The 25,305-nt window shown below is 40.7% G+C and overlaps 1 protein-coding gene across 5 annotated transcripts in view; it reads right to left on the reverse strand.

Annotated features, from left to right (window-relative positions):
• The window catches only part of IQGAP2 (IQ motif containing GTPase activating protein 2), a 267,741-nt gene that overhangs the window by 113,619 nt on the left and 128,817 nt on the right, over nt 1–25,305 (reverse strand). For all 5 annotated transcript variants that reach the window (XM_070517917.1, XM_070517918.1, XM_070517919.1 and 2 more), the window contains 6 exons: nt 23,313–23,469; nt 15,731–15,808; nt 12,138–12,214; nt 1,300–1,367; nt 869–982; nt 48–226 (listed from right to left, as the gene is read on the reverse strand). In XM_070517917.1, the coding sequence (XP_070374018.1) occupies nt 48–226; nt 869–982; nt 1,300–1,367; nt 12,138–12,214; nt 15,731–15,808; nt 23,313–23,469 (673 nt within the window). The remainder of the gene's footprint in view (nt 1–47; nt 227–868; nt 983–1,299; nt 1,368–12,137; nt 12,215–15,730; nt 15,809–23,312; nt 23,470–25,305) is intronic.

The raw sequence follows: 25,305 nt of genomic DNA on the forward strand, positions 1-25,305 counted from the left end.
ACCAGCAACTCATAACCACATTTATTACTGAGAATCTAATTAAATACCTTCAGTCTTGCATTTTCCTCTTTTCTCTTTTTGGCTTCCCAGAGTTCCTTCTGATAGTCCTGTGCCAGGTCATCATCCACTAAAGTTAAAACTGCATTTGGGTTTCTTAGCGTTACGATGGTCTGCTCTGCGATTCCTTTCTCAATAGCTTCATTAATGGCTATAACTGCAGCATGCACTGAAAAGTAAAGAGAAAAAAAGATTTTTATCAACAGAAGATAATATGGACAGTTGCACTGACACTTATGCAGTTTTACTTTCTTCTCTGGCTTCCAGCAAGCATGCCAAAAGAGACCTCAGACACATCACAGAGCACCCTCGACAACCTCTCCACCTGCCCGTCTGTCTCGGGTCCTGTCTCAGCATCTGTTATGTAACCCCTATTATTTATTCAACTTGCACTGAATGGCTGAAATGAACTAAGCACTATGGCAACCAGTGGGGGTTCAAAGGGTGACACAGACACTTCTAAAGTACACGTTTCCAAGAGACGTCTGCAGTTTAACCCACAGCCCTGAAAGACTCAGAGCAGAGTACCTAACCCACCACTGACAGCTAAGGATGCAGAAAGCAGAGAAATGTTTTGGAGGATGAAGATATTTCTGGAACTTCTTAATTCACATTGCACAAGTGGGTATCTAAAGTCCAAAATCAAGTACTTGGTTATGTTCTGCTATGCTCAAATTAACGATCTATGATACGTATAATAAAAACTTTTAGGGTGCCTAAAGTATCTTATAAATATTCTATTTCTCATCACCAAAGTCAAGTACAGGCAAGTCTGATGTCAATGGCAAGTTCAGATTTTAAGTAGACTTACACGCAGCTTCATCCACAGACAGTTCATTAGCCAGAATACCACCTATTTTGCTGAAAGATGGCATCTGTATTCCGTATTTCTCAAGTTCCTTTCTCATATTACTGATTTCCTCCTCTGAAAACAACAACAACAACAAAAATCAAAGAAAGCCACAGAGATGGAGTCAGGAATGAGCATACTTGCATCAAGAAATGTCTTCATCAAAAAGGTGGGGCCACTTCTAAACAAGAACCCTAGGAAGAAGCCAGCCTCAGTTCTTCATTTTGGAAATGTGGGGAAAAGGAAGTCAGGTCGAGTACAAACAGGATACTAGGTTTTCTCCTTTGATCAATATAGAGGGATAAAAGGAAGCAATATCAGAATGAAAGAGATACTGGTACATTTTCTTAAGAACTACATTGTAAAAAGACTACAAAGATAAAGAGTAGTACCTGTGAAGTCTACTTTGCCCAACAAATCTTGGATCTGGGGTGCTATTCCTAGTTTGAACAGATATAAACTGAAAGAGAAAACACAAAACTATCAGCAACTTTATCATCATAAACGTTAAAGTTAGAAATTACATAAATCTTAAGGGCTTTTTCAGTTGAGAAAGATCTTAAGAGATTATCTCATCTAATCCATTCACTTCACAGATGACGAAACTGAGTTCCAAGATAACACAGCCCCTGGTGGGACCAGGACTAGCATCCCAGTTGAAGTCCCAAAGACTGGTCTTCTGTAGCACACAGCACTGCCATAGGGTCAACCAACTCTCTGTCATCTATTTGCAGGGCAAGTAAGAGACACAACTCATACAAAACAGCAGGTAACCAATGCGATAAACATTTCTTTGAATATTCCTCACACAATTCTTATTTTGTTGAAAGTACAGTTCAAAACATATTTTACTTTTCATCCCTATATATGCCTCCAAATACCATACACTCCTTGAGGAAACATTTGTTTCACATTTTTTGAACCAACAAGTAGAGTGGCAAGACTATTAGTGGATGGAATGATGTTAAAGATAAGCCATGAGGCAGGCATACTACTACGTGGAAGGTGGAGAGGAAATTGTATATATTTTTTTAAAAATCCCTTAGGAAGCAGTGATGGTACCCACTGACCTACCCATAACCTGACAAAAGGAGCTGAAGGCTGGCATCTAAATTCCAACAAAGAAGATGAGACTATATGCTTATGTGACTTTTCTCACTTTACCACTAAGCCATAGTTTCTGTTCCATATTTATCAGGGACTCACAACCAGCACGTGCCCTGCAGGGCACTGGGAAGCCATGCTGTGGAGCAGTTACACAGATCCTGGCTCCTGGGGGCTGAGGCTCTGAGCCAGGGAGGCTCCCACATCCACCAAGATGAGCCTCCTTCCTTAGCCCCTGAGTTATCCCCTAGGGTACCAAAGAGAACAGCTTTCAGAAGGTTGTGTGCACAGCTGTGTGGAGTGTCCTGAAGGCTCCCCGTGAGGAGCCAGCGCTTGAGGCTGTCCTGCCTGCAGGATGCCTTTCCTGGTTCTCTCCATCCTTCTGAGCAACTGGGGCCAGACGTGGCTCACGGCAGTCGTGAGAGTCTCAGTGTCTACGTGAACGTAAGAACCCGCTCTACCACCACACACGAGAATGCCATTTCCTCTGTCCCCTTATCACCACGGGATACTATCAACGAAAACTTGCCAATCTGATAGTCAAAAAATGTTATTTAAGTCTATGTATCCTTTTCTTAGTTATGAGGGTAAACATTCTTTCATACACATGTTGGCCATTTCCATTTCTTCCAGGAAAGGCCTACTAATAAATTTTTGAATTTTAAAGATTTTTGGGGGGGGGGGTGGATTTACCTTTTTATGGTTTTCCCCTTTAAACCACGCTTTCCCTTAAAACCACAACCAAAGGACAAAGAGCAAATGACATTTTAACCATTCGGTAATTTTAATTTTAACACTAAATTCCAATACGATATTCATATCTTACATACAGGGGAAACCTATTGGTCTCTGAACATTCTTCACTGTAAAATAGGCATGATGTAATCATAATTCAAAGCTAGAAAGACAGGACACATTCCTTAATTTAAGTTCTAGTTCTTCAGAGATTATCACACGGATATAAAACTATTTACACAGCCTCCAAAGACTTTACTACAAAGGCTCATGCCAAACAAGTCATTATAACTAAACCTAGTACGCTGACATTTTCAAAATCATAATATTTTACGAACCACTTCTCAACTCTTTATTACATGGGAAAAATATTTCAGTTAAAAGGGAGCTCAAATCACATGGAACAAATGGAATGCTAACCTCCTCACTTATTTCTTTCTAGTAAGAGGAACTGCAAAATTACACAGAACTAAACAGACAGGTACCATAAAGCTGCAAAAGAATTCTAGGAAAATAAAATCAAGCCATACTTTAAGAAATGAAAATAGATCCATAAACAAAAAATGTATCATTGTATCACTTCTCTCTTCTCTTTTTACAATTTAAATGCACTTCTCTCTTCCCTTTTTACAATTTAAAAATATACCTGAACTACCTTGTAAAGGAAACTATAAAAATAATTCACTGGGAGAAACTTTGAAAATGTGACAGTAAAATTTAAACACCCATAAAATGTCTTCTAACAACAAATTTTACATCTATAATTATTTCAAATATTTAATGTAGGTTTTTGTTTTTTTAATGTCAGGTAGATTCACCCTGAGCTAACATCTGTTGCCAATCTTTCTCTTTTTTTGCTTGAGGAAGATTAGCCCTGAGCTAACATCTGTGGCAATCGTCTCCTACTTTGTATGTGGGATGCCTCCACAGCACGGCTGATGAGTGGAGCAGGTCTGCACCCGGGATTCACACCCGGGATCCAAACCCATGAAGCCAGGCTGCAGAAGTGGAGTGCACAGAACCTTAACCACCTGGCCACAGGGCCAGCTCCTGTATTGTATTTTTAATGTATTTTAATGTGTTACTTATATCAATGTTATGCTAAAGTTTTTTTTAAGTCTCTTCTTTACCTCATTTCTTTTTTTTAATGTATGCTTTTGTTTGGTGAGGAAGATAGGCCCTGAGCTAAAATCTGTTGGCAATCTTCCTCTTTTTTTTTCCTCCCTGAAGCCCTAGCACGTGGTTGTATATCCTAGTTGCAGGTCATTTTAGTTCTTCTATGTGGGACGCCACCACAGCATGGCTTGATGAGCAGTGTGTAGGTCCACGCCCAGGATCTGAACCGGCAAACCCCAGGCCATTGAAGCAGAGCACGCAAACTTAACCACTCAGGCACGGGGCCGGCCCCCTCTGCTAAAGTTTTAACATACTTTCAACTTATATTCTTATATCAAAGGCTAAGCTAATGAATATGTATTATCCTTAATACAGCTCCACTTCTACTTCCCCACCTATGTTGAGATAATCTAGAATTTTAGACCCATGTTTTCATTTTCATTTTATACAACAAAAAATTTGATAACTATAAATTTTATTAATTTCTTTTTTAATTTCATCCATATCCAATTTTCCTCTTTCTTAGTTTTGCCTTTGGTTTTGTTGTGTATACGTGTAAGTGCTCGACAAATATTTGTTAAATAGATCAACGGAATGAATCGCCATCTGCACATTTTAATATTTCATTTGTTCCTTGGGTGTTGAATCTGATTCCTCTTTCATAGTGTTGGTCTCCCTCAAGTGTCTGGCATTTCCTGATGTGGCACTCATCTTGGGGTTTGAGATTTGCTGTTTGTCACTGTCGATCGCAAGTCCCCATGACAACAGCCAGCTTGAGGGAGACTGTGGGGGAACGATGGGGCTGACCCCAGGAGGGTGGCCCCAGTGGTTTCTGGGCTGCTGTCCCATTTCTCAGTCAATCCGATCTCATCTGCTTGCTTTCAGTCAGGAGCTGTTTAAATTTCTGGTCAGTGGATGCCATTCTTTGTTATTACAAATGTTGGTTTGTTTTTCTTTCAAATTACCACTTTAGTAATTTCATGTCAGTTTTGGAAAGAGAGTAAGAGAGCTGTGCTCAATGATCTTGACACAACTGTTTTCCCATTGTTTACCCATTCATTTAACCAGTATGTATGAAATATCTACCACATAATATTTCTATCGTGCTATTTCTAAAATAAAGGTATTTAGGCTGCCACAAAATATAGGCTTGGTAATCTGAACTAAAGCAATTACACTAAACAAAACTGTTCATTTTCTCCTGTGGTACTAAAGAAATTAGGCGACTATTTCCAATTATACTTTTTGCTTCTCCATTGTACCCTGTAATACTCATATAAATCTCAGGATAAACAAACTTCCTGGTTTAACTGAAAGTTACCACAAGGTGGTGCTGAGAAGTTAGCTTTTGGAGAATCTTCGCTTTTAAATTGATTTTAAATCAGAGACTTTCTTTAGCTTGTACAGATCAGGTAGAAATCTCATTTGCATATACATACCTTCACCAAAAATGTTTTTGTAAGTGTTAACGTATACTTTCTATTTGGCTTCAGTTTTCAACATTTATTGTCTCTGATATTGAAGTTTAAACTATTAGCTTTAAAATAGTGTCACACTGTGGGATTTTTATATGGAATCTCTGCATGGAGGAGCTTCTAAGCAGATGACTCCAAGGGGCAAACAAAGGTTTACTAGGAAACTGTCTCTATCCAGTATTCTCAGGCTGAAAAGAATGAGCAATAGCAGCCGCCCCCCCAAGCATTTAAATTCAAATGAGGTCATTCATCATGCGAAGCATATAGGAAATCCAGAGTCTTAATCCTAAAAAAGCAAAACAAAAAAAAGCCCACCCAGTATAAAAAAACCCCAATTTCTTGTAGCTCTTCATTAAGCGCCTTCAGTGCCTAACAGCCAACACAAAGTGCTGAGAGCATTCCAAAGGATGCCGCAGAAGCAATGTCGCCACGGCTTCCCCGGCGAGACAGCACTCGGTGTGACCCAGCGAGCCTCTTACGACCCCAAAAGCGACCGCGCTCTCATGTTGCTGAGCGAGGCCAGCAACGGACGGGTTGCCCTGAGGTACTGAAGCTGCACTGGCCCATGTGCTCTTATTTGTACAAATAATCAGTTCAAGTTCAGGAAGCAATAAAGAAAGTAAAAAAAAAAAAACCTGCTACTAAGGTTTTTCCTACTACTTTCAATATATACATTCAAAGGGGCCAAAGAAATGCACTGCCAACTTAAAAGGCAGGAGCTGAGTTTATCACAGCTTTTCTGGATCACATCACGTGCAGTTCATTCTATGCTGTAACACGTGAGATGAATGTCTGGAAATCAGAGCCGCATGGCTGACCAGAGGAAGCACGGGGCTAGAATCAGCAGCCCTGGGTCCCGCCCCCAGACCGCCAGTATGTGGATGTGTGACTCTGAGCAAGTCACGCAACCCCAGCTTTCAGTCCTCTCCTCTGGGAAAGGAAGGGTCTGGACTCAACTTCCCAGGTCCTTCCAGTTCTGAAGTTCCATGATGCTACGCTTTAAACATCCTAAATATAACAGATCAGAGGCCTGTGCTGAGGTTCAAGTGTGACGCCACTGTTAATTTTCTGGGGAGTAGGGCAAGACTTGATTCTCTTTGGAGGCCAATCACCAGCTGAGTCAGCACTAACGCAGGTTCTGGCATCACACAGCCTGGTTTTGAATCCCACCTCTGCCCTTCACTGGCTGTGTGACCTTGGGCAGCCTCTCTGTGCCTCAACTGCCTTGGTTATAAAATGAGACTAATAATAGCACGTACTGAACAGGGATGTTGTGAGGATGAAATGAGATGACATCTGTAAAGTACTTTGAACAGAGCCAGGTACATAATTAAAAGCTAAGTGTTAGCCTTTGTTTTTATTACTATTATCCCCTGTTGAATAAGTGTGTCCTTTCTATACAAACACTTGCTAATAACCACAGTGGTTTCCCCACTTTCAACACTGAGATTCTTCTACTATTTGCCCTCACTGGTTCCATGTTTGAAATGGTTTTCTCTACCGAGCCACACTGTTTTCCCATCTTAGTCACATGCATCACTATCAATATCTCGGCAAAATCCTGTGTTCTATACCCAATTTCCAAGCAGACATAAAAGGAATCCAGAGCAATTTTATCATGGGGAAATCAGTTCAGTTAAGACAACTGAAAAGTTAAAAATACAAACTCCAGAGACTTCAAGGTGGAACCAAGCATGTATGTGCTGTGTTAGGTGACAACATGTGGTTCATGGCCTCAAAGAGCTTAGAATCTCATAGGATAGAAAGTCTGAGCCATAATATTAATTCAAGATAGGAAGGGGAGGAGAGAAGGCAGTCCAAGGCATGGAGAGAATCCTGTACAAGGAGTAAGTTGAAAGATATGGAAGGTGCAGCTGCCTTCCTCACCTTAATCCCAGATACTGCCATCTCCAGATATCCCTCCTGAGAACATGGGACCACAGCCTGTCCTTTGGGTAAAGGACTATTTCTAGGAAGCTTACTTGTAAATGCAAATATGTTATCTGTCGGAGACGTATCAATAGGGTACAAGGCAGCAATGGGTTCTTAATAGGAAAAGGGTCCTAAGGGCAGGGAGTCTAAGACAAGGGGACTTATGCATTAAGGTCTGAAGAACCAGTTCAAAGGCCGCCTGGTAATCCAGGCAGCCACCCGACCGTGGGAGCTGGTAGAGGAGCCCTTCTTCACAAAGCTCGCAGGGTACTGGAAGAGCTGGCCAACCAGAAGTGGGTCTGCCACGGCCATTTTCACAAATACAAGCCCCAGAGGTGTGCTATTTCGGCATCGTCACCACATCTGAAAACATGACTGCTGGGCCGTCAGCTGCATAATCTGCAGCAGGAGCAGTAATGCTCACACGAGGGGAGGCCGACCCATCCACAGCTCGTTGTTCTCAGTGTAGGAGAATCTTAATGGTCAAATCAACTTTCTACAGCAAGAAAAGCAGAATCCAGAACCCTAATCTCTTAAACTAGAAAAATCATTATGAACACATGACTTTAAAAGGATTCCTTGGAGGGGAGCTGATTCCATGTCTTAAAGGACAGGATTGGAATGTCCTGTCATGACCACAAAGCAAGGATATTTCAAAGAATGTCAGGGACAGTGCCACAAGGACAAGGGAGCTGGCCAGAGAGAGCTCCCACTGACCAAACTCAATCAATCTGATCTTGGTTAAGTCTGTGAAAGGCCAGGAATTCAAAACGATGGTCAAAAGAGAATGGTATAAAGTCAACACAAAGGAAGTTGTAATACAAAGAGAGAGAAAATAAGACACGTATACTTACTTGTACTGATTTTCACAAGTGGGGAAGAATAATTAAAATACAGGAGCTTTGTTTTTCTAAAACTGTCTATAGAGTATAGATATATACTTGTTTCTATACTATTTATACTACATTTATACCACAAGAAAGAATAAAGACCAGCAACTCTGAGTTAGCCAAACAGTCCTAGAAAACCAAAGAAGTATCCCAAGATAAGGAAGGACTGAGGAACACAGGCGGTGACAAAAAAAGCCAGGTGCAAAGAGTGTCCAGCACTGATGGTCACACTCAGTGGTCAAGCAGAGAGAGGATTCAGAAATATGATCTATCTCCTGGGGAAGAAATCTCTAGAATGCCCAACTAATTTCAAGAAGACATTCAAAAAGTATACATAAGCTTTTAATAATGTTAACACATCAGGTCCATACATCATTATGACAGGACAACGAGTTATCTAACACTGGCCAAGTGAGATATGGAAGTAAATCATTTCTTGGTGATAGGGGTGGGGACCAGACTGTAAATAAAAACCTACCTGAAAGCCATATATTGAAAATTTAGAAAGGCCTGATTGATTTCACGAGTAAAGCTCAGCCTGAAGCCTGGCAGCGGAGGTGTAACTCTCCTTGGGAGAAGAAGCCAAACTGGCGCCATGTTCTCACTGACAATCAATTGGTTAGAAACCAGATCCGTAATCTGGGCAGGTCTGAAGATGTATTCTGTTTTTGGTAACCGTGTATAGGTATCCACTCTCTCTAAGTGTCAAAATATTATAGTCCCAGGATGAGTCAAAACTAGTGGATAAATGATGAAACGAGTGAAACTTGTAGGGCAGATCTTTTAGAATAGGTTTTAGTGGTAAGTTTGCAATGAGGTATCCGGGCATTTCACCTGCTCTTTAAGGTATCTGAAGTATTCAAAAAATCAGTTCTATTAAATTTGTTTAAAGGAATTCAATTATTATTTCTTTTTTTTTGAGGAAGATTAGCCTTGAGCTAACATCTGCCACCAATCTTCCTCTTTTTGCTGAGGAAGACCGGTCCTGAGCTAACATCTGTGCCCATCGTCCTCGATTTTATATGTTGGACGCCTGCCACAGCATGGCTTTATGAGTGGTGTGTAGGTCCACACCCGGATCCGAGCCTGTGAACCCCGGGCCGCTGAAGCAGAGCATGCAAACTTAACAGCTACGCCACCAGGCCAGCCCCAGGAATTCAATTTTATAACTAACATTTAAACGTTAAACAATATGCAAAAAGTGTTCTTCACGCATAAAAGGCCTCCAGACCGTAAAAAAAAAAAAAAAAGAGTCAGCAGCAACTTGTTAGCAAGGCTCTCACTTCTAGATCTGGTTCCTTTTCACTGCACAGGCTTTAGAACATTCCAAACGAAGCCACAAAACGAAAACATGCCATATACACATTTCAAGTCTGAATACTCCAAATGGTCACTAACAGTGGTTGTCACTTGGTGTTGAGATAATGGGTACTTCAGCTTTTCCTTTGTTATTCTTTCTGAATGTTCCAATTTTTTCCACAATGAACATACTTTTTATTTTAAATAATAAAAAGATAATAAACATTTCTTTGAAAAAAGAATGAGGCCACCCATCACTGAGGTGAGTCTCTGTACATCAGGCCCAGCGGGAGAATTTCCCGTGGGGCTGCCGCGCTAACGTCTGCTGGTGTCTGGGCTTGAGAACTCCAGGCTGAACTGACAAAAGAGCAACGAGTGGCAGGCAAGGAGACGGGGTCAGAAATAAAGTGAAAAGGTGAGGGGCAGGCAGGAAAAGAGAAAAGTGGATACAAACAAGAAGCAAGGGCAAGAACCCAGGGGATCCTAATGAGGCTGTTGAGCCCAGATTGAGAAGTCGGAACAGAAGACAACGGGGAAGGGCTGACAGTGAACTTTGTAGATCAAGCCAGGCCCACAGGCTGGGGCAGGAGGAAGGCAGAGCCTGGGGGATCTTCCTGCCCGGCTCCTGATCTATAATCAGAACCCCCGACCTGCCGAACTCCCTGTCAGGTAATGACACCTCTCCACACCAGCAGTGTTGCTGTTCCACAGCAGGATACAATGGCTGAAGACACATTTATTAATTTCCAGCCTCACTTCTAATTATGCAGTTAGGGCAAAGCCACTGCACTTATTAAAGGCCTCTGCCACCCAGCTGCCAAATGTGTCTTGCCCAACAGAGCAGAATATCAGCCTCATTTGAGTAACCGACTACATTCTAAACCACAGCAGGAAAAAGTTTTAATAGACAAAACTTTAGATAACGCTTGAGATTTCTCAGTTCCCTATCAAGAAGCAGTTACACGGTAAGTTGAGAACACAGAAAAGTGAAGGAGATTCTCCCAGGGAATGCTGTTTATTAAGTAAATATTGTTTTTAAAGATCCTACTTAAGGAGGATTTGGTGAATGACAGTTATGAAGACTTCCACGATGAGTAACAGAATAACTGAGAAAAACAGTCCTAGAAATTATAACCCCAACATTTGAATACAATTGGCAACAACAAGCAAGAAGTTGCTTTTCCTTTGTTTACCAAGCTGTTCACGCCCTTGTTGAAACTACGGCAAACATCCATTTGCAAGCCTCGGTGAAGTTCTATATAACTTCTTTAGAATAGTGCTATCACCAGAAAGGAAGTTAGCACACTGCTTCTTTATAAGCTGCTTACCATTAACACCCCAGGTGTCCACTTCAGGAAATCAGTTTAAGTTTGCACAAGACACCCCCGTGAGCATGCTCCAGATTTGGAGACCAGCACTATGATGCATGGATATGATAATGACATTAACTAATGGTTGCTGGCTTAGCAGATCACAAAAGCAGTACTAAGCGTAGTGTTAAGTGATTGTTCTAGGTGCTGGAAAATATTTGGCAAAGAATGTCGGGCAACACATTAGAAAACAGTCCTCAAAATAAGCACTTTTGCACAAATAGCTTTTAGAGAACCTGCTGGCATAATGATACACTAGCCACATATGAGGAGAAAGGCACAGAAGTGGGTTTTTTTTTCCCCACTTGTTCTAAATTATTAGAATAAAAAGAAATCATAGAAAAGGCACCTACATTTGGTCTATATTTCTAGCAACTGTCATCTTCCAAAGAAATTTTGTAAGTACCGATTCGGGGGAGACAGTCAAATTATATGACATAATCAAAATTCTCCTCTAGCAGGTCAGCATTGCAATGAATTATTACAGAAACCCTTTCCTTCGGAAAGGAAACGAGCCAGGAAGAAGTTAATATAAACCTCTAGACAGAAGATTCTGCCAGGAAAATGACTTCTAGTGATATAAACACAAGGCAGATGTTTTAAAAGAAATTTAAAACTTAATTAGACATGAAGTCTCTCAGGCAAATACCTGTGTGCAGGCAAGACAATAGCCACAAACTAGATTTTTAGAATCGTCTTTGTTACTGTCTAAAAATCACATTTCTTCCAGGCCAATAAGATAAAAAATGATTTGTGAACTAGCAGAATTTCAACATGTTCACAAATTAAGTTACTGAACAACTCCTTTACAACAACGGACGTATCCTGATTTGACTAACTGAAAGCAACTTCTAAAAATTTCTTCTTTCTTCTTAGGGTACGAGTTCTACTGAACAAAAGGTCAAAAGAAACCATCTGTATAGTAAATTCTATTAATCTATGCTTAGAAATGAACCAAACTGATCATTTTAAGAGTATCCAAACCAAAATTATGACCATTAAAGTTGCTCAGTCGATACATTTTGGCTGTATTCGTAAACTAGATCGTAACTCAAGCATATGGTAGCACATTACTATTAGATCACTAGAAGTTTCAACCTAAATTTTCTCTTTATTACACTTACAGCTCTTTCATTCATTTTCTGGTTTTCTATTCTGAATTAGATTTTAAAAATCAGAAAAATATTTTTTAAGTTCAAGGACTTAATTTTGCACCAGCAAATTCAAAACAACTCAATACAATAAAAAGTTTCTCAGCTTATTAAAGCAATTTAAGATCTCTCCAGACTTTTAGTTTTATTTCCCCCACCTCAGCGCGTGAATGCAGTATATCATTCTTGGAATGTTTTTCCGGTCATAGACATCTGTTGTCTCTGGATAGAATATCTGGAAAACAAAAGAAAACGTGTTTATTACATTTTGCTTTTCACAATTATTTTAACTCTCCCAAATGATCCTGCTTTGATTGTCTTTGCTGTTACATATTTATTTAAACATAGAAGAACCTCTTGGCTATTGCTTCATCTTGCTCTACAGGGGGACCAATCACGAGATCTGGACCCCTGCCTATCAGCACGCCTCCTAGTGGCTCAGGACAGCAGCAGGTCCCCACTGGCTACATCCACAAGAAGGCTTCATCCACAGAGCCCCGTGGCAGTTTCACTCCACAAGGCGTGAGCCGGCAGGGGCTCTGCTTTCTATAGCAGAGTCACTCCTGTGACTGCCCAGTGGTCCCCTGGCCTCAGAAGGGAGTCCTTCTTACAGCATTTTATTACACTGTCAAAAACCTAGCTACACAGTTCTGTAAACACGTATGCACGCACATGCAATACACACTGATATTTTTTTCTGCTTAAAGTAATACATTTTCACCGAATAAGATCAGGAAAGTCTATAAAATATGAAGGAAAAACACCTACAATCTCACCTCCCAGTTTGTCACTATTAGCATTTTGGTATATTTTCTTCCAGTCGTTTTTTCTGTATATATCTCTGATTTTTTATGTTTATATAAGCATGGATGTGAAAACAAACGTGTACATACCATACACCTATTCAAAACACTTAAGAGAACATGACTATTTTCCATCCCCTTCATTATTCTATAAGAACGTTATTTCTAATGGATGCATATGATTCTTTCACATTTTTGAATGGTAATTTAACCAGTTCAGCATGGTTGAACATTTTTTTGCTCCCAATTTTTCCCTATTCTAAGTCACTGCAATAAACATTCCTGTATTTTCTGAGCACCTGATTACTTCTTGTGGATAAACATCTAAATATGGAGTTACTAGATTGAGAAGACTGAACATTAAGGTTTTTAATACACATTTACACGATCCTTAAGCTTCAAACTAAAAGCCTAATAAGGAACAGATTTCAGAATACGGCACCAAACGGATCTGTTCCTTAGCAGCAAGAAACGAACCATCAGGCTTGAAGCTTCTAAGATGAAGATAAGCATTGGCATTACTTGCTCTCAGTAAATATTTTATAAAATTTGACATAAAGACTAAAATTAAATCACGTACCATACGGTAGTACTTGATACTCAAGTGCGATTTTCTACTGGACATTGAAAAAAGTTGAGAAAAGAAAGAAGCAAAGTTTCTTGAGCTACAAAATGGACAGTCACTGTGCACGTAAAGAAATGTCTGTAGCCTAGGAAATTTCAATGGTCTTTCCAAATTTCCTTTAACATATTTGCTGTTAAAGGATCAATGAGAAGAAGGTTCCCAATTCAGAAGAATGTGACCAGGTTTAAAGTTCTACTACGTAAGCAGAGGATACTACAACTCTCCCTTACTTTTTCTTTTCTTCCTCCTCCTCTTTTTTCTTTTTTTTTTTTTGTGTGTGAGGAGGATTGGCCCTGAGCTAACATCTGTGCCAATCTTCCTCTATTTTGTATGTGGGATGCCACCACAGCATGACTTGAGGAGTGGTGTGTAGGTCTGCACCCAGGACGTGAACCTGCGAACCCTGGGCCACCAAAGTGGAGGGTGTGAACTTAACTACTGTGCCACTGGGCCGGCCCCCCCACCCCATCTCCGTTTTCTTTAAACAAGAACCTTGAATATTTATATATCTTCTGGAAAATCATTATGAATGTGTCTTCTTTTAGCAAGGAGACGAGGTCAATTTATAGTTCACCAGATATTTTATTCAGCATGGTATCCCCAGTAGGCATTTAATCTTGATAAACGAACGCATTAATAGCAGTCCAATACATCAGTGAATTCAGTACACATTGGTCTCTCATCCCAATGCAGTGTATCAATGACTTCATAATAAACACCAATGTGAAAACAGAATCTGCGAGATGGATCACTTATTTTGGCTTAAAATCAAAGGAAACCTGGCCCAACATCCATACAATCTGAAAAGGTCTAATTCAAATTTATCAAATATAATGAAATTATCCTAATCTAAAAAGTATGTTGCCTCTTACAGAAAAATCCAATTTGAATCTCTTCCTTTATTAATCTGTTTGCCACCCAGCCCCCACTTAATGAATTCTATATTATAACTAGTGCCCAGAAGAGAATAGCATTTAATGTTCTGGGCATTTTCAGAGAAAGGAAAGTAGTTTGATTAAAAACAGCAGAATAAAATAAATCGGTATTGACTATTTTGAGATAAAATAAGCTGCACTAAAACGGATATGAGCACAAATATATTAAAAACAGGCATTCATAATTTACATTAAGGAAGCTTTTGTTTTTGTTGTGGTCAGTGTTTTTAATTGCAAACCTGGATTAATAATAATAAGAAGAACACAGGTCTTAAGTGAGGAGCCTATCCCCTTGCCTTCATGCTGGACCACTCCTCAGTCACTCCTCCAAAGTAGTTGTATGTGATAAGCGACACAAAAGAGTGAACAACGGAGACACACAAAAACCTGATGGATCTCAAGGGTATCTGCTTACTGAAAAAAGGCCATCGTAAAGATGACCTGCTGTATGATTCCATTTCCATAACATTCTCAAAATGACAAAACCATAGAGATGGAGTACAGATTAGTGGTTGCCAGGGGACAGGGCCGGGGAGGGGATGCAGTAGAAAGGCCCTCTTCTCTGCGGTGTCTTTATCTTGATTGTGGTCACGGTCACGCAAATCTATTCATGGGATAAAATTGCACAGATGTGCATGCACGCGTGAACATGACTGCATATAAAAATGGCGACAACTGAGTAAGGTCTGCAGCCCAGTTCACGTTAATACACGCATGTCAGTTTATTACTGTACTACAGTTCTGAGATGTCACCACCGGCAGAAGCCGAATGAAAAGTACACATAGCTGTACTATTTTTGCAACTTCCTGTGATTCTATAATTATTTCAAAGTAAGCAGTTTAAGAAATAGCTCCACAATTTCTATCAAATGTCATTATTTCCTCATTTCCTCTACTTGTCTATTTGTCTCACAGGCTTAAGGGTGCCTGTTCTTTCAATTTAACAAGCTCTGAGTATTTGCTGAGTTTTATTTGGGACCTCTATTTCACGAGTAAGAGCTATAACCCCCCAGCCTTTAAAATTTAAAGTGATGCTATGATTTATAATAACATTCTATAAAAATAAATTTATAATTATAATTTATAGTGATACAATATGTAGTGATACAATGAGATGCAGAATCTTAAGTATAAATAGCAACACAGAAAAGGGAGGTGGTAAATCAACCATCTACCAGCTAAAGCTTGTTCTCATCTTGTTTAATTTACACACACTTTGCACACCTGCTTCATTCTGACTTCTTGCCGCGTGTTACTTTGCACAGGCCTTTCCGTATTTCTGTGTAGTCCTCGCGTTTCTCATTCCTAAGGCATTGAAGCCGTCTGCTAATCATTTTCCATCATGAGGTGTCTGCACTACCCCTTCTGGCTTCCCAGCTCAGGCTTACCTTGGGTAGACCAATAGACTCCATCGCTCTCAACCACTGGACGGTGTTATCTGTGTGTCGAAAATGAAGGCCAGACTTCTGACGTAAGGATGGGCGGGGGGAAGGGAAGAAGAGATCACACAAAAAGTGAGTCACTTGTAATAACTTTTTTCAGTAGCAGGATGTTTTTCAATTGTATTTCTCCTAGAATAGGGTTATTAATACTTATATACAACAACCAGAAACATAATAAAGGAGATTGCACTGTCTAAGCAACACTCCAAGCATTTGTGATGGACCGTTCCAGTTTCCAGAATTCACACATGTGAGGTGATTCTGAACTAAAATCTCAAAGACCATGCAATGTCTAGCACAGGCCTTAGGATGTTTTATGAAAGGTGTGTATGCACGTATGTTCATGCATACACACACACACACGGTTTTATGACAACTATGGCTGAGAAGCCTAGCAACTTCAGGAAAACCAGACTTTTAGAAGACTAAAGGCCTTTTTTTGTGGTTTCTGATTCTGTCAAACTATTTTTTCTGATCATGAATGTAATATGATTTCTGTAGAAAACCTGGAAAATGTAGACAAATACAAAGATGAAAGCAAAAACCACCCCACAATTCAGAGCTAATTTTAGTATCTATTCCTCCTATAATTTAATCCTAATCTTGGCTCTGTACAAGAAGTAAACTTTCAATGGAAATGTTTTACAAGACTTTTTTCTACTCATGCAATAAAAATAGTCTTTCTATGTCTTCTGTTCTTTTTTTTTTTCTTTCTGCTTTTTCTCCCCAAATCCCCCCAGTACATAGTTGTATATTTTAGTTGTGGGTCCTTCTAGTTGTGGCATGTGGGACGCCACCTCAACATGGCCTGATGGGTGGTGCCATGTCCGCACCCAGGATCCAAACCAGCGAAACCCTGGGCCACCGTAGCAGAGCATTCGAACTTAACCACTCGGCCACGGGGCCAGCCCCCTGTTCTTCTTTATAGTCCTATCAACCAACCATTTTTTTCTGTACAGTCTATAAATATGGTATCCTTGCCTAGATCTCATGAAGTTCTATCAGGTAATGAACCTTTAAAAAGAGTTTTCAAACCATCTTGTATTTTTAATTAGTTAGAGGAGTAGCATAATGTTATCTATTTTTTATTTTTAACAAACGTGCAAAAAAGTAACTACAGCAAATTTCATCTTGAACTAACATCCAATGGTAGACAATCATATTCAGAAATTCTAGCTCTTCCCATCTTCTGTGACCTTTACAATTTAATAGTTTATTTAACAAAAAGTATTTTTGTAGCTGTTAGAAATTATAAAGTGTAAGCAAACTAACATTTGACAAATATTTATACCTTTTTAATAGAGGTCATTATTTATTGAGATTGGACTGTGTCTGTCAAGTACTTCACATAAATTATCTCTAATTTTCAAAACACCCTGCAATGTAGTAATCATTCCCATTTTTAAGAGATGAGGAAACAGGCCGAAAGGATGAAGTGATTTGCTTTAGGCAAACAGCTGTTAAATAGCTGGACCTAATGATGGTGAGATTATTCTTCAGAGGGAGGAAATCAGCTTGTTACTATGAAGTAACTAGAGGGAGGGAGAGGAGAGTGGAAAGGAAGGAAGGAGGGAAAGGAAGAAGAGAGAGCGAGCCCAGTTAATAGCCAGGCAGCAGTATCTGAGGGCAACTCAGCACAAGCAACTTTTGCAGAATGCAAGCAATTCTCAAACACGGCCACTCTGTGACCATGGAGGGACAAGATGGAAACAATTCATAATCACGTCAAGAGAGAGAAGAGGACCCTTGGCACCACAATATAACTAAATGTCCCTTTCTTCTAGTTAAGAAGAGCAACTTGTTTCCTGACTGATGACACTCTAGTCCCTATTCAATCCTCTCACCTTCTGGATACGAATTACCAAGACAGCAAACTGATTCCACTTCCTGACAACACTCCAAAGATAACTGGTCTTTGCTTCCCTAAATCCTTGTCAGAATGACCCAGTACAAGCCCAAATCTACACTAAGCTCCTATTTTCTCCATCTTATGGCTCCACAGCTTTGCATTTTTTTCTTGTCACATGAGTTAAATAAACCTAACTTTTTTTGACCCCAGGTGGATTTCTGGGGGTCTTTGGCTGGTTGGCTTCAATAATCTGAATCACGTAACAAAGACATGCCAGCCATTTAGTGGTCTTATTAACTAGGGAACCCCAGGAAAGTTACAAATCTCTTTCAACTTTGGTTCCTCGGCAATAAAATAAAAATAGTATGCTTCCCTGAGTTGTGGAGATTAAACGACAGTAAACATAGGGTACTTAATGCAAAGTGCATCTAAGAATGCTAATGTTACTACCGTAATTATTAGGCTATAAGACTGGGCTGGAAACTTACATTCACCTGTAAGGTCAGAAAAAAAGTTTAGCACTTTATGTAAGAGGAGCTGAAGGAAGGGGTGGTTATCTTGGTCATATTTCTGCAATAAAAGAAATGACAAATTTCAAATGCTTCATCCATTTTAAACAGCTGAGGGATGACTTCAGAACCCTGTGACTCATCTCTGTATATTTAAGAAGTAAGCTTCAGTGAGCGAACATCTTCAGTCTACTAGATTTACTTCAATTACCACAAAAATGGTCTTCTAAACTGGCGAAAAATAAGCTTGGTCCATTATAACCATTTTTAGTGTGTCTATTTTTTTTTTACCACTCCTACATATTAATATTAGCCTGGGCGGCATGTCTATAGTCAGACTTAGACAAGGGTTATTAATGTCCATCCACCTAATTTCGTTCAGGTTCTGGACTAGAAAGCGTATGCTGAGTTTCCATTGCCGAGCTATTACAACACCAGCAAACAAGATTATCCTAATTTACATAGAACAGATGGGGAATTATGTAAGTTTTCTTTGGATGGTAACGCTTACATATTAGAGTCAAAGTATCTTACAACTACGAGGTAGCTTAAAACCATAATTATTCTAATTTGCTCATTTTATAGATGAGGAAACTGAGGAGCCCAAGTATTTAAGACACTCGAGTTGAGCTCAGGGTCAAGACCAGCTTGCAGGAGTCCTTGAGTCCAAATATTCTGGTCAGTGTGCTGCCCGCAGAGCCGCCGCACAGCCACCACCTCTGACGCTCACAGTGCACTACCGCAATCAGGCCCTGGGCTACGCACCTGGCGTGGATGCTCACACTTGTTCCTCCCAACATCTCTACAAAGGTTGACATTATTATCATTTCCCCTGTACATGTGAGCAAACTGAAGCTCACAGGGGCAGAGTCAGGGGTGAAGCCAGACTCTGAAACATTTCGACTCTGCAGCTCATGTTACTAACATCACCCATGCGCCTTCCCTACCTAAGGCTCACCTAAAATTCAACAGGCACTTACACGTCTACAGTCATCAACGCACTGTCTGGAACGATACTGTTTTTGTGTTTGAGCCTTATCAGGCTGAGTCCTCTCGAAGGAATGCCCTTCCTTCCTCCTCGCCCTCTTTCTCTTGCCCATCCTAGTCAGCTGGGGAACGGTCATCTTTCATACCCGCACTATGGAAGTCCTCCTGACCTCCTCACCACCCCCACCCCCTGCGAACTGACTGCTCTCTCCGTTTGTCCCCAGCTGTCCACCATCCCCTTCCAATTCCTTTCCAGGACTTGCCCTTTGTCTTCCCTCTTGAATCCATTCACTTCTTGTCTACGCAGGCCACGTCCCCTGGACTGAGATGTCCCCGCACTGCACTGCCTCCACCATCACCCTCCCTCCAATTTATTCTCCACATAGCAGCAAACTGTACCGTGACGCCGGTTAACATCGCAGCGGCTTCCCCCATACTGAGGATGAAACCACAGAGCTGCCGCGTGTGAGTGCGTGGTCTGCCTCTGCTCCCCTCCTGGGCTCCCTTCTCACCACTGGCCCTCATCGCAGCCTTTCAGCCACTCAGTTTGCCCAAGCTCTTTTCTTCCTCGCGTCTCTCACAAACGGGCCTCTTCTCCCCACTCCCCACCCTTCCCTCTGCACGTGGATGACCTTCTTCTCATTCTTCTATCCTCAGAGGAAATGTCTCCTCAGGGAAGCCCACTGCTATCTGTCCACAACACTGGCTTTCACGTCTTCCTTCACACACTTATCACAACCCACCACTGTGTGTTTACTCACCATCTGTCTCTAACTGTAAGAGCCACAAAATCATGTCTGCCTTGCTCACCCTTCCACTTTGAGTGCCTGGCCCATGGTGGTGCTGATGAGTACTGTATGGATGAATGAGTTCACCTCATATATAGTTCTATCATGGTACAACTTTACCTTCCTTCCCTATAACTTTATTAAAATTTATTCTGTTCATGTTTACCTGCCTATTAGAGCAGCAGTTCTCCAACCTTAGTAGCATATAAGAAAAGAATCAGCTGGAAGCGCAGCTTCCTGGGTCCCTGGCCAGGAGATCCTGGCTGACTCAGTAGTCTGGGGTGGGGCCCAAACATCCACATTTTTACACACACCATCAGGTGGTCCTGCAGGAGGTTTGAGCATCACACTTAAAGAAAGAATGTTGGACTCAAAGCGCCCTGGGTAAGTATTGATAAAAGCACTGAAGACAAGAAAAGAAACGGAGTCCTTTGGCTTACTAGAAACTGCTGTCATTCATTCCTTCACCCAGCAGCTATGCCAGGGCACCTACCATGGGCCAGACCCCGCACCATTCACCAAGGATGTGGAAGAGAAGACACACAGTTCTTGCCTTCGTGACAAAACAATCAATACATTGCACCACGGTGTGTCCAACAGGGACAGTGTCAGGTGCCACAGCCTATGTGGCATGAACACATAACTCAGACCTAGAGTGGGAGGTGGAGGTGGCCAGGGAAAGAGTACTCACCACTGGAAGGTTTAACTTTAATACCCAGGACATCCTTCTAACTCTGCATTAATGAGGAGCCAGGGTTGTACATAAGCTGGCAGACAAAGAGGGCAGCATGAAAGCAACCACTTGCTTAACCAAAACCATCAGTGCCCAAACTGGGGCCTGCAGAGATCTGGGACAGAGCTTCCACTTGGGGACACACTGCCTCACAGGCGGGTCATATTTTATGGCTGCAGTCTAGGCAGACCCTGCAGTGAGAGCCCCAGCTTGCTGAACTCATGGTTTCCAGATGGCACATCAAGGGGCTGGCCCGGGTCAGCGAGCATTCCCTTGTGTTTCAATGTCTTTGTCACAGTCCTATGACTCCTTGGGAAGGACCATGTGACGGGCTTTAGTCCTGAGGAACACAGCAACAGGAAGTGAAGTCTCCGGTTCACTAACATTTGTCTCCTTTCATTTTTGTAAAAGAAATGAAATGGGCTTAAAAGGAAATTTTATGATTACATGGCAAATCACTAAAAATTCCCATTCAAGGATATTAGGCACTTTCACAGATTTAATAAAAGGAAAAAAAGAAAAGCCTCTTTTCTCCAGTGAATTAACAGAGGGGTAGTTTCCATTTGTCCCAGGTCCTCTCCCACGTCACAGCTGGCATCACCCTTCCTCCCTCCTTCTGCCACTTCCCTTCTATCCGCCCTTCTCCCAGCATCCTTTCCTCATGGGACGGGGGATGGCAAAACAGAACATCTTCCTCTGGCACCATGTTATGCTCAGGAACATCACCACCTGCCTAAGTTCCACAGGTAATTTATTTTGCAACAAGAGCCTGGAAATATTTCCTGTCCCCAACCCAAAGAGAAGTTGCTATTTACTCAAATAGTTGGATCTCTGATGCCAGGAGGAAACTGTACCTGATTAATTGCCACAAGGAGGTCCACAGCTGAACTGGAAAGAGACACCTCTTCAAGGTGCCAGGAAGAGGAAAGAATTAGCCCACTCTCTGCTCTGAGGCTCACCTCCACTGAAGATCTTTCTGGCCTGATTTTTGCCATCAACAGCAAAACAAAATACCCACAATCCCCTTCCAGTGTGGCGGGAACCCAGCCCAGCTACACTCTGTGTTGTCAAATCTACATGGCCGTTGGTACTAATAGGCCTAGATCTTGGTAATGACCATTATGGAAGCAATGGAAAAAAGAAAACTTGTGCTCTAAAATATGGATGAATGTTAGTTCATTTTGTGATGTGGAGCTACAAATAACTTTTTTCTGAACTTTTAAAAATATTTCTCAAAATTAAAAAAAACAACTTTAATTTTGGCTAAGTCATTGCTTCATTAAAGTCTTGCAAAAGGCTATAATGAGCTGAAAACTCTAGGGTGAAACACATGACTCAAACTCAAACTTATTTTAACAAATGTAAACACTTTTATTCATAACATCACTCAAGGCAGAAACTTATGCTCAGTTACCTTTTAGACTAGACCATGAAAACAGACTTGTCAAAAAAGATTTGTCAATTCATCTTGTCTACGGTTAGGCTAAATTACTGGAACATTTGCTCTGAATTCAATATACATATTTTAAAACTAAATTTTGTCTCAATAACAACTGAAGGGTAGTATGAATCATGCAATAATTGGGAAATTATTCCATTTTCAACTATACTTAATGTTGTCCTTGCAGTTGTAAGAAAATAACTTTTAAGAGTACTTGAAAATCTGCAGATAAAAAATACTGATATAAAGAACCAAATACATTAAGAAAATAAAGAATCAAGTTTCAAAGAAGCTTTAGAAACCTTGACCCGAAGTGAACAAGAGATCACGTATTCTAGAAGGAAACACCACACATTTTAAAATTCCCTTTTGTAGACACATCTAACGAAGGGGTCTTTTAGGTCAGCGTTTACTTTTTCCTCCTTCACTTTTTAACAGAAAATTTCAAACATAAAAAAGCAGACAGTATAATGAACTGCTAGGCACCCATCATCTGACCTCAACAATTATGAACTACGGCCAGTCCTGAATTATCTATACAGCTTCCTCCCAATTATTTTGAAGCAAATCCTAGACGTATCATTTTATCCGTAAATGCTTAGACATGTGTCTCCAAAATATCAAAATTTTTTTTTATTAATACAAGATTGGTGTTTATTTTGGTTTTGCTTTCTCCCCCATATGCCTTCCCAAATTAACCATGAAATAATTCTTAAAACTAGCTGCATACAAAAAGGTTACTCTTATTTTGTTTTAAACACCAAATGGAAAGTAATTCCTGACTATTCAGCATCAGTACCCTTTTTATCACATTGGCCCTAACTCTGTAGGGCCACAAGTTCAAGTCCCAGCAGGGCACTTTATTCCCTGATGGGAACGAGGGGAGTAATAAACTGCGTGGTGGTGAATAAAGTGGGGGTGAAGTGTCCCCACTTTACATTTACTGGCGCTAATAAAAATGACCTTCATGAAGGAATGATGGGGGCTTGGAAGCCCCACAAATCAAAGGTCTCTGTGCCTCAGCCCAGAAACAGAAACACTTTGCTTTTAAAACTGCTGCTGCCTCAAGAGGGATTATTAACAGTCTTCAAAGAACAAGGGCATCACCCCCCACATCCAAAATCCTTGTAGAAACATTAAAAGAAGGGAAAGGAAATACTGAACTGAAAAACTGAACTTTCACTTTTAGCTGGAAGCCAAAACCAATTAGATGTCAGTTACCTTATAACGTGTTTGCTCCACATCATAGATCTTCTTCTCCGATACCATTTTTGGGGCAAAGAACTTGGCTAACTTGGCAAGGTAAACTCCGTTCCGGAGTCCTTCTTCCAGCTCAGTGGTTGGTGGCAATTCTTCAACTAAGCAGACTTCCATCCACCTAAAGGGATCAAAAAAACCTTAAAGTGACTCCAGTTGGGTAACTTTCTGTAAATGAAGAGCTGCAGCATCTCACTATGAGTGATGGAGACGTTAACAAAGGGAGCAGGACCCGAAACATCTTCGAGTGTCATAGATGGGAAGACAGGACTTCCTGGGTGGGATGAGGATTCAGAGCACGAGATGAACAAGGGGGCACAAGCCCAGAGGCACTGAACTCAGGACCACGCCAGCGCTCGTCAACCTCACCTTTATCTGAGACTCGGCCAATTCCCTTTTGTGCCAAAGAGGAAAAAGGCCAAAGCATTCTGTTTGGGTGGAATTAGTCCTGCTGACACTACAGAAAAGAATGACTCTAAGTTTATGGGCTCTTAGCAGAAAAGATTCTTGTAGGGGTTATGCTTTGGGGAGAGCATAGTCCAAGGTGCTGTAAAATCTGCCACTGCCTCGGCCCAGGAACAACTACCAGGAAAGGTAGGAAGGCTTGGAAAAGGGACATCAAAATTTGGAAAGCAGACATAGTCTTCTTTAAATAATACACATTCCTTTTTCCACTACCAGGAACTTATTACAACATTGTAACTTTTCGGGAAGGTATAGCATTTATTGGGTTCTGAAAAAATATTTCAGAAAAAGATCAGATTAAATCTTAGGACACTGTGCCAGTATTATACAAAAGAGAGCACCAAGGTCATTACTGGCTCAAGGACACACAGCAGGAGGGGAGCCAGGCCAGTTCACATTTCACATTGAGGTGCCGAGAACCTGCCAGGGTTAGGAGGATAATGCTACTCCTACCCATTCTTAAGGAACTATTACCAAGATCCAAAAGGCAGGTGTGCAGGCTCCCAGCGACAGAGACCCCACCTCCCTGCCACTGATCCACAAATAAATCATAAACTATTAGCGTGAGCACCAACCTAGATAGCCAGACCCCTCAGAGGATCATTAACACATGAGCCTTCCTTCAAGTAAACAGAGGTAAGAGTACTATAGACTTGATAAATTTTTTAAAAATTTAAGAAATCACTAATAATGTTGCCTTTTTAATAAAAATCTGGCCAAGTTAAAAGCCACTGCACTAGACTGAATTTCTAATCTAAATAAACTGCAAATTACAGCATCATGCTATTTCTCGTTAAAACAATCTGCTTTGAAATAATTACCTTGAAAAAATTTAAGAAATTGTTTTCCACACAACAATATATAATTGCTTTATAGTAATCCCATAACTGGGGGATATGTGTGAAGGGTGGGGGACAGGTAAACTGACAATTTTTAGTAGAAGTAGTGGAGATAAGTTGATAGTTGGGACCAAGAGGAAGGAAGCTAAAATGAAAACAACTCTGAAGTATGATAATTTAGACTTGGATAACCACACCTATTTTTGTCTGTATTAGAACATATGTGAAGTTGCTTTAAAAAACTAATCATACCAAAAACTGAGGCTGGCTACAGCCTATCTAAAATGTAGCCACTGTTAACGCTTATGACATTACGAGCTACTCGAAGGCAAAGGCCATCTCTTCTTTCTCTTTATAATCCCCCTGTGCCTGGCAATGTGTTTGCACATGGTGGGTACTCAAAACATTGTCATTAAAGAAAAGATTCTGACTGTTAAGAAAAAAATTTTCCAAGCATCACAGTTGCACCAAAAAATCTTTTAGGACATTGCCAAAGACTTGTAAATGTAGCATCATTTTGCAACAGTAAGCATCAATGCAGATATCTCCTTTTCACTACCTTGAAAGTCAAAAGAAGATGCTATTATCATCAACGATAACTAGTACTTATGAAACTATTTTGTGCTAGTACTATTTAAACCTAGTGCTATTCA

Source organism: Equus asinus, chromosome 9 (assembly GCF_041296235.1).
Source record: "Equus asinus isolate D_3611 breed Donkey chromosome 9, EquAss-T2T_v2, whole genome shotgun sequence".
Classification (NCBI taxonomy): Eukaryota; Metazoa; Chordata; class Mammalia; order Perissodactyla; family Equidae; genus Equus; species Equus asinus.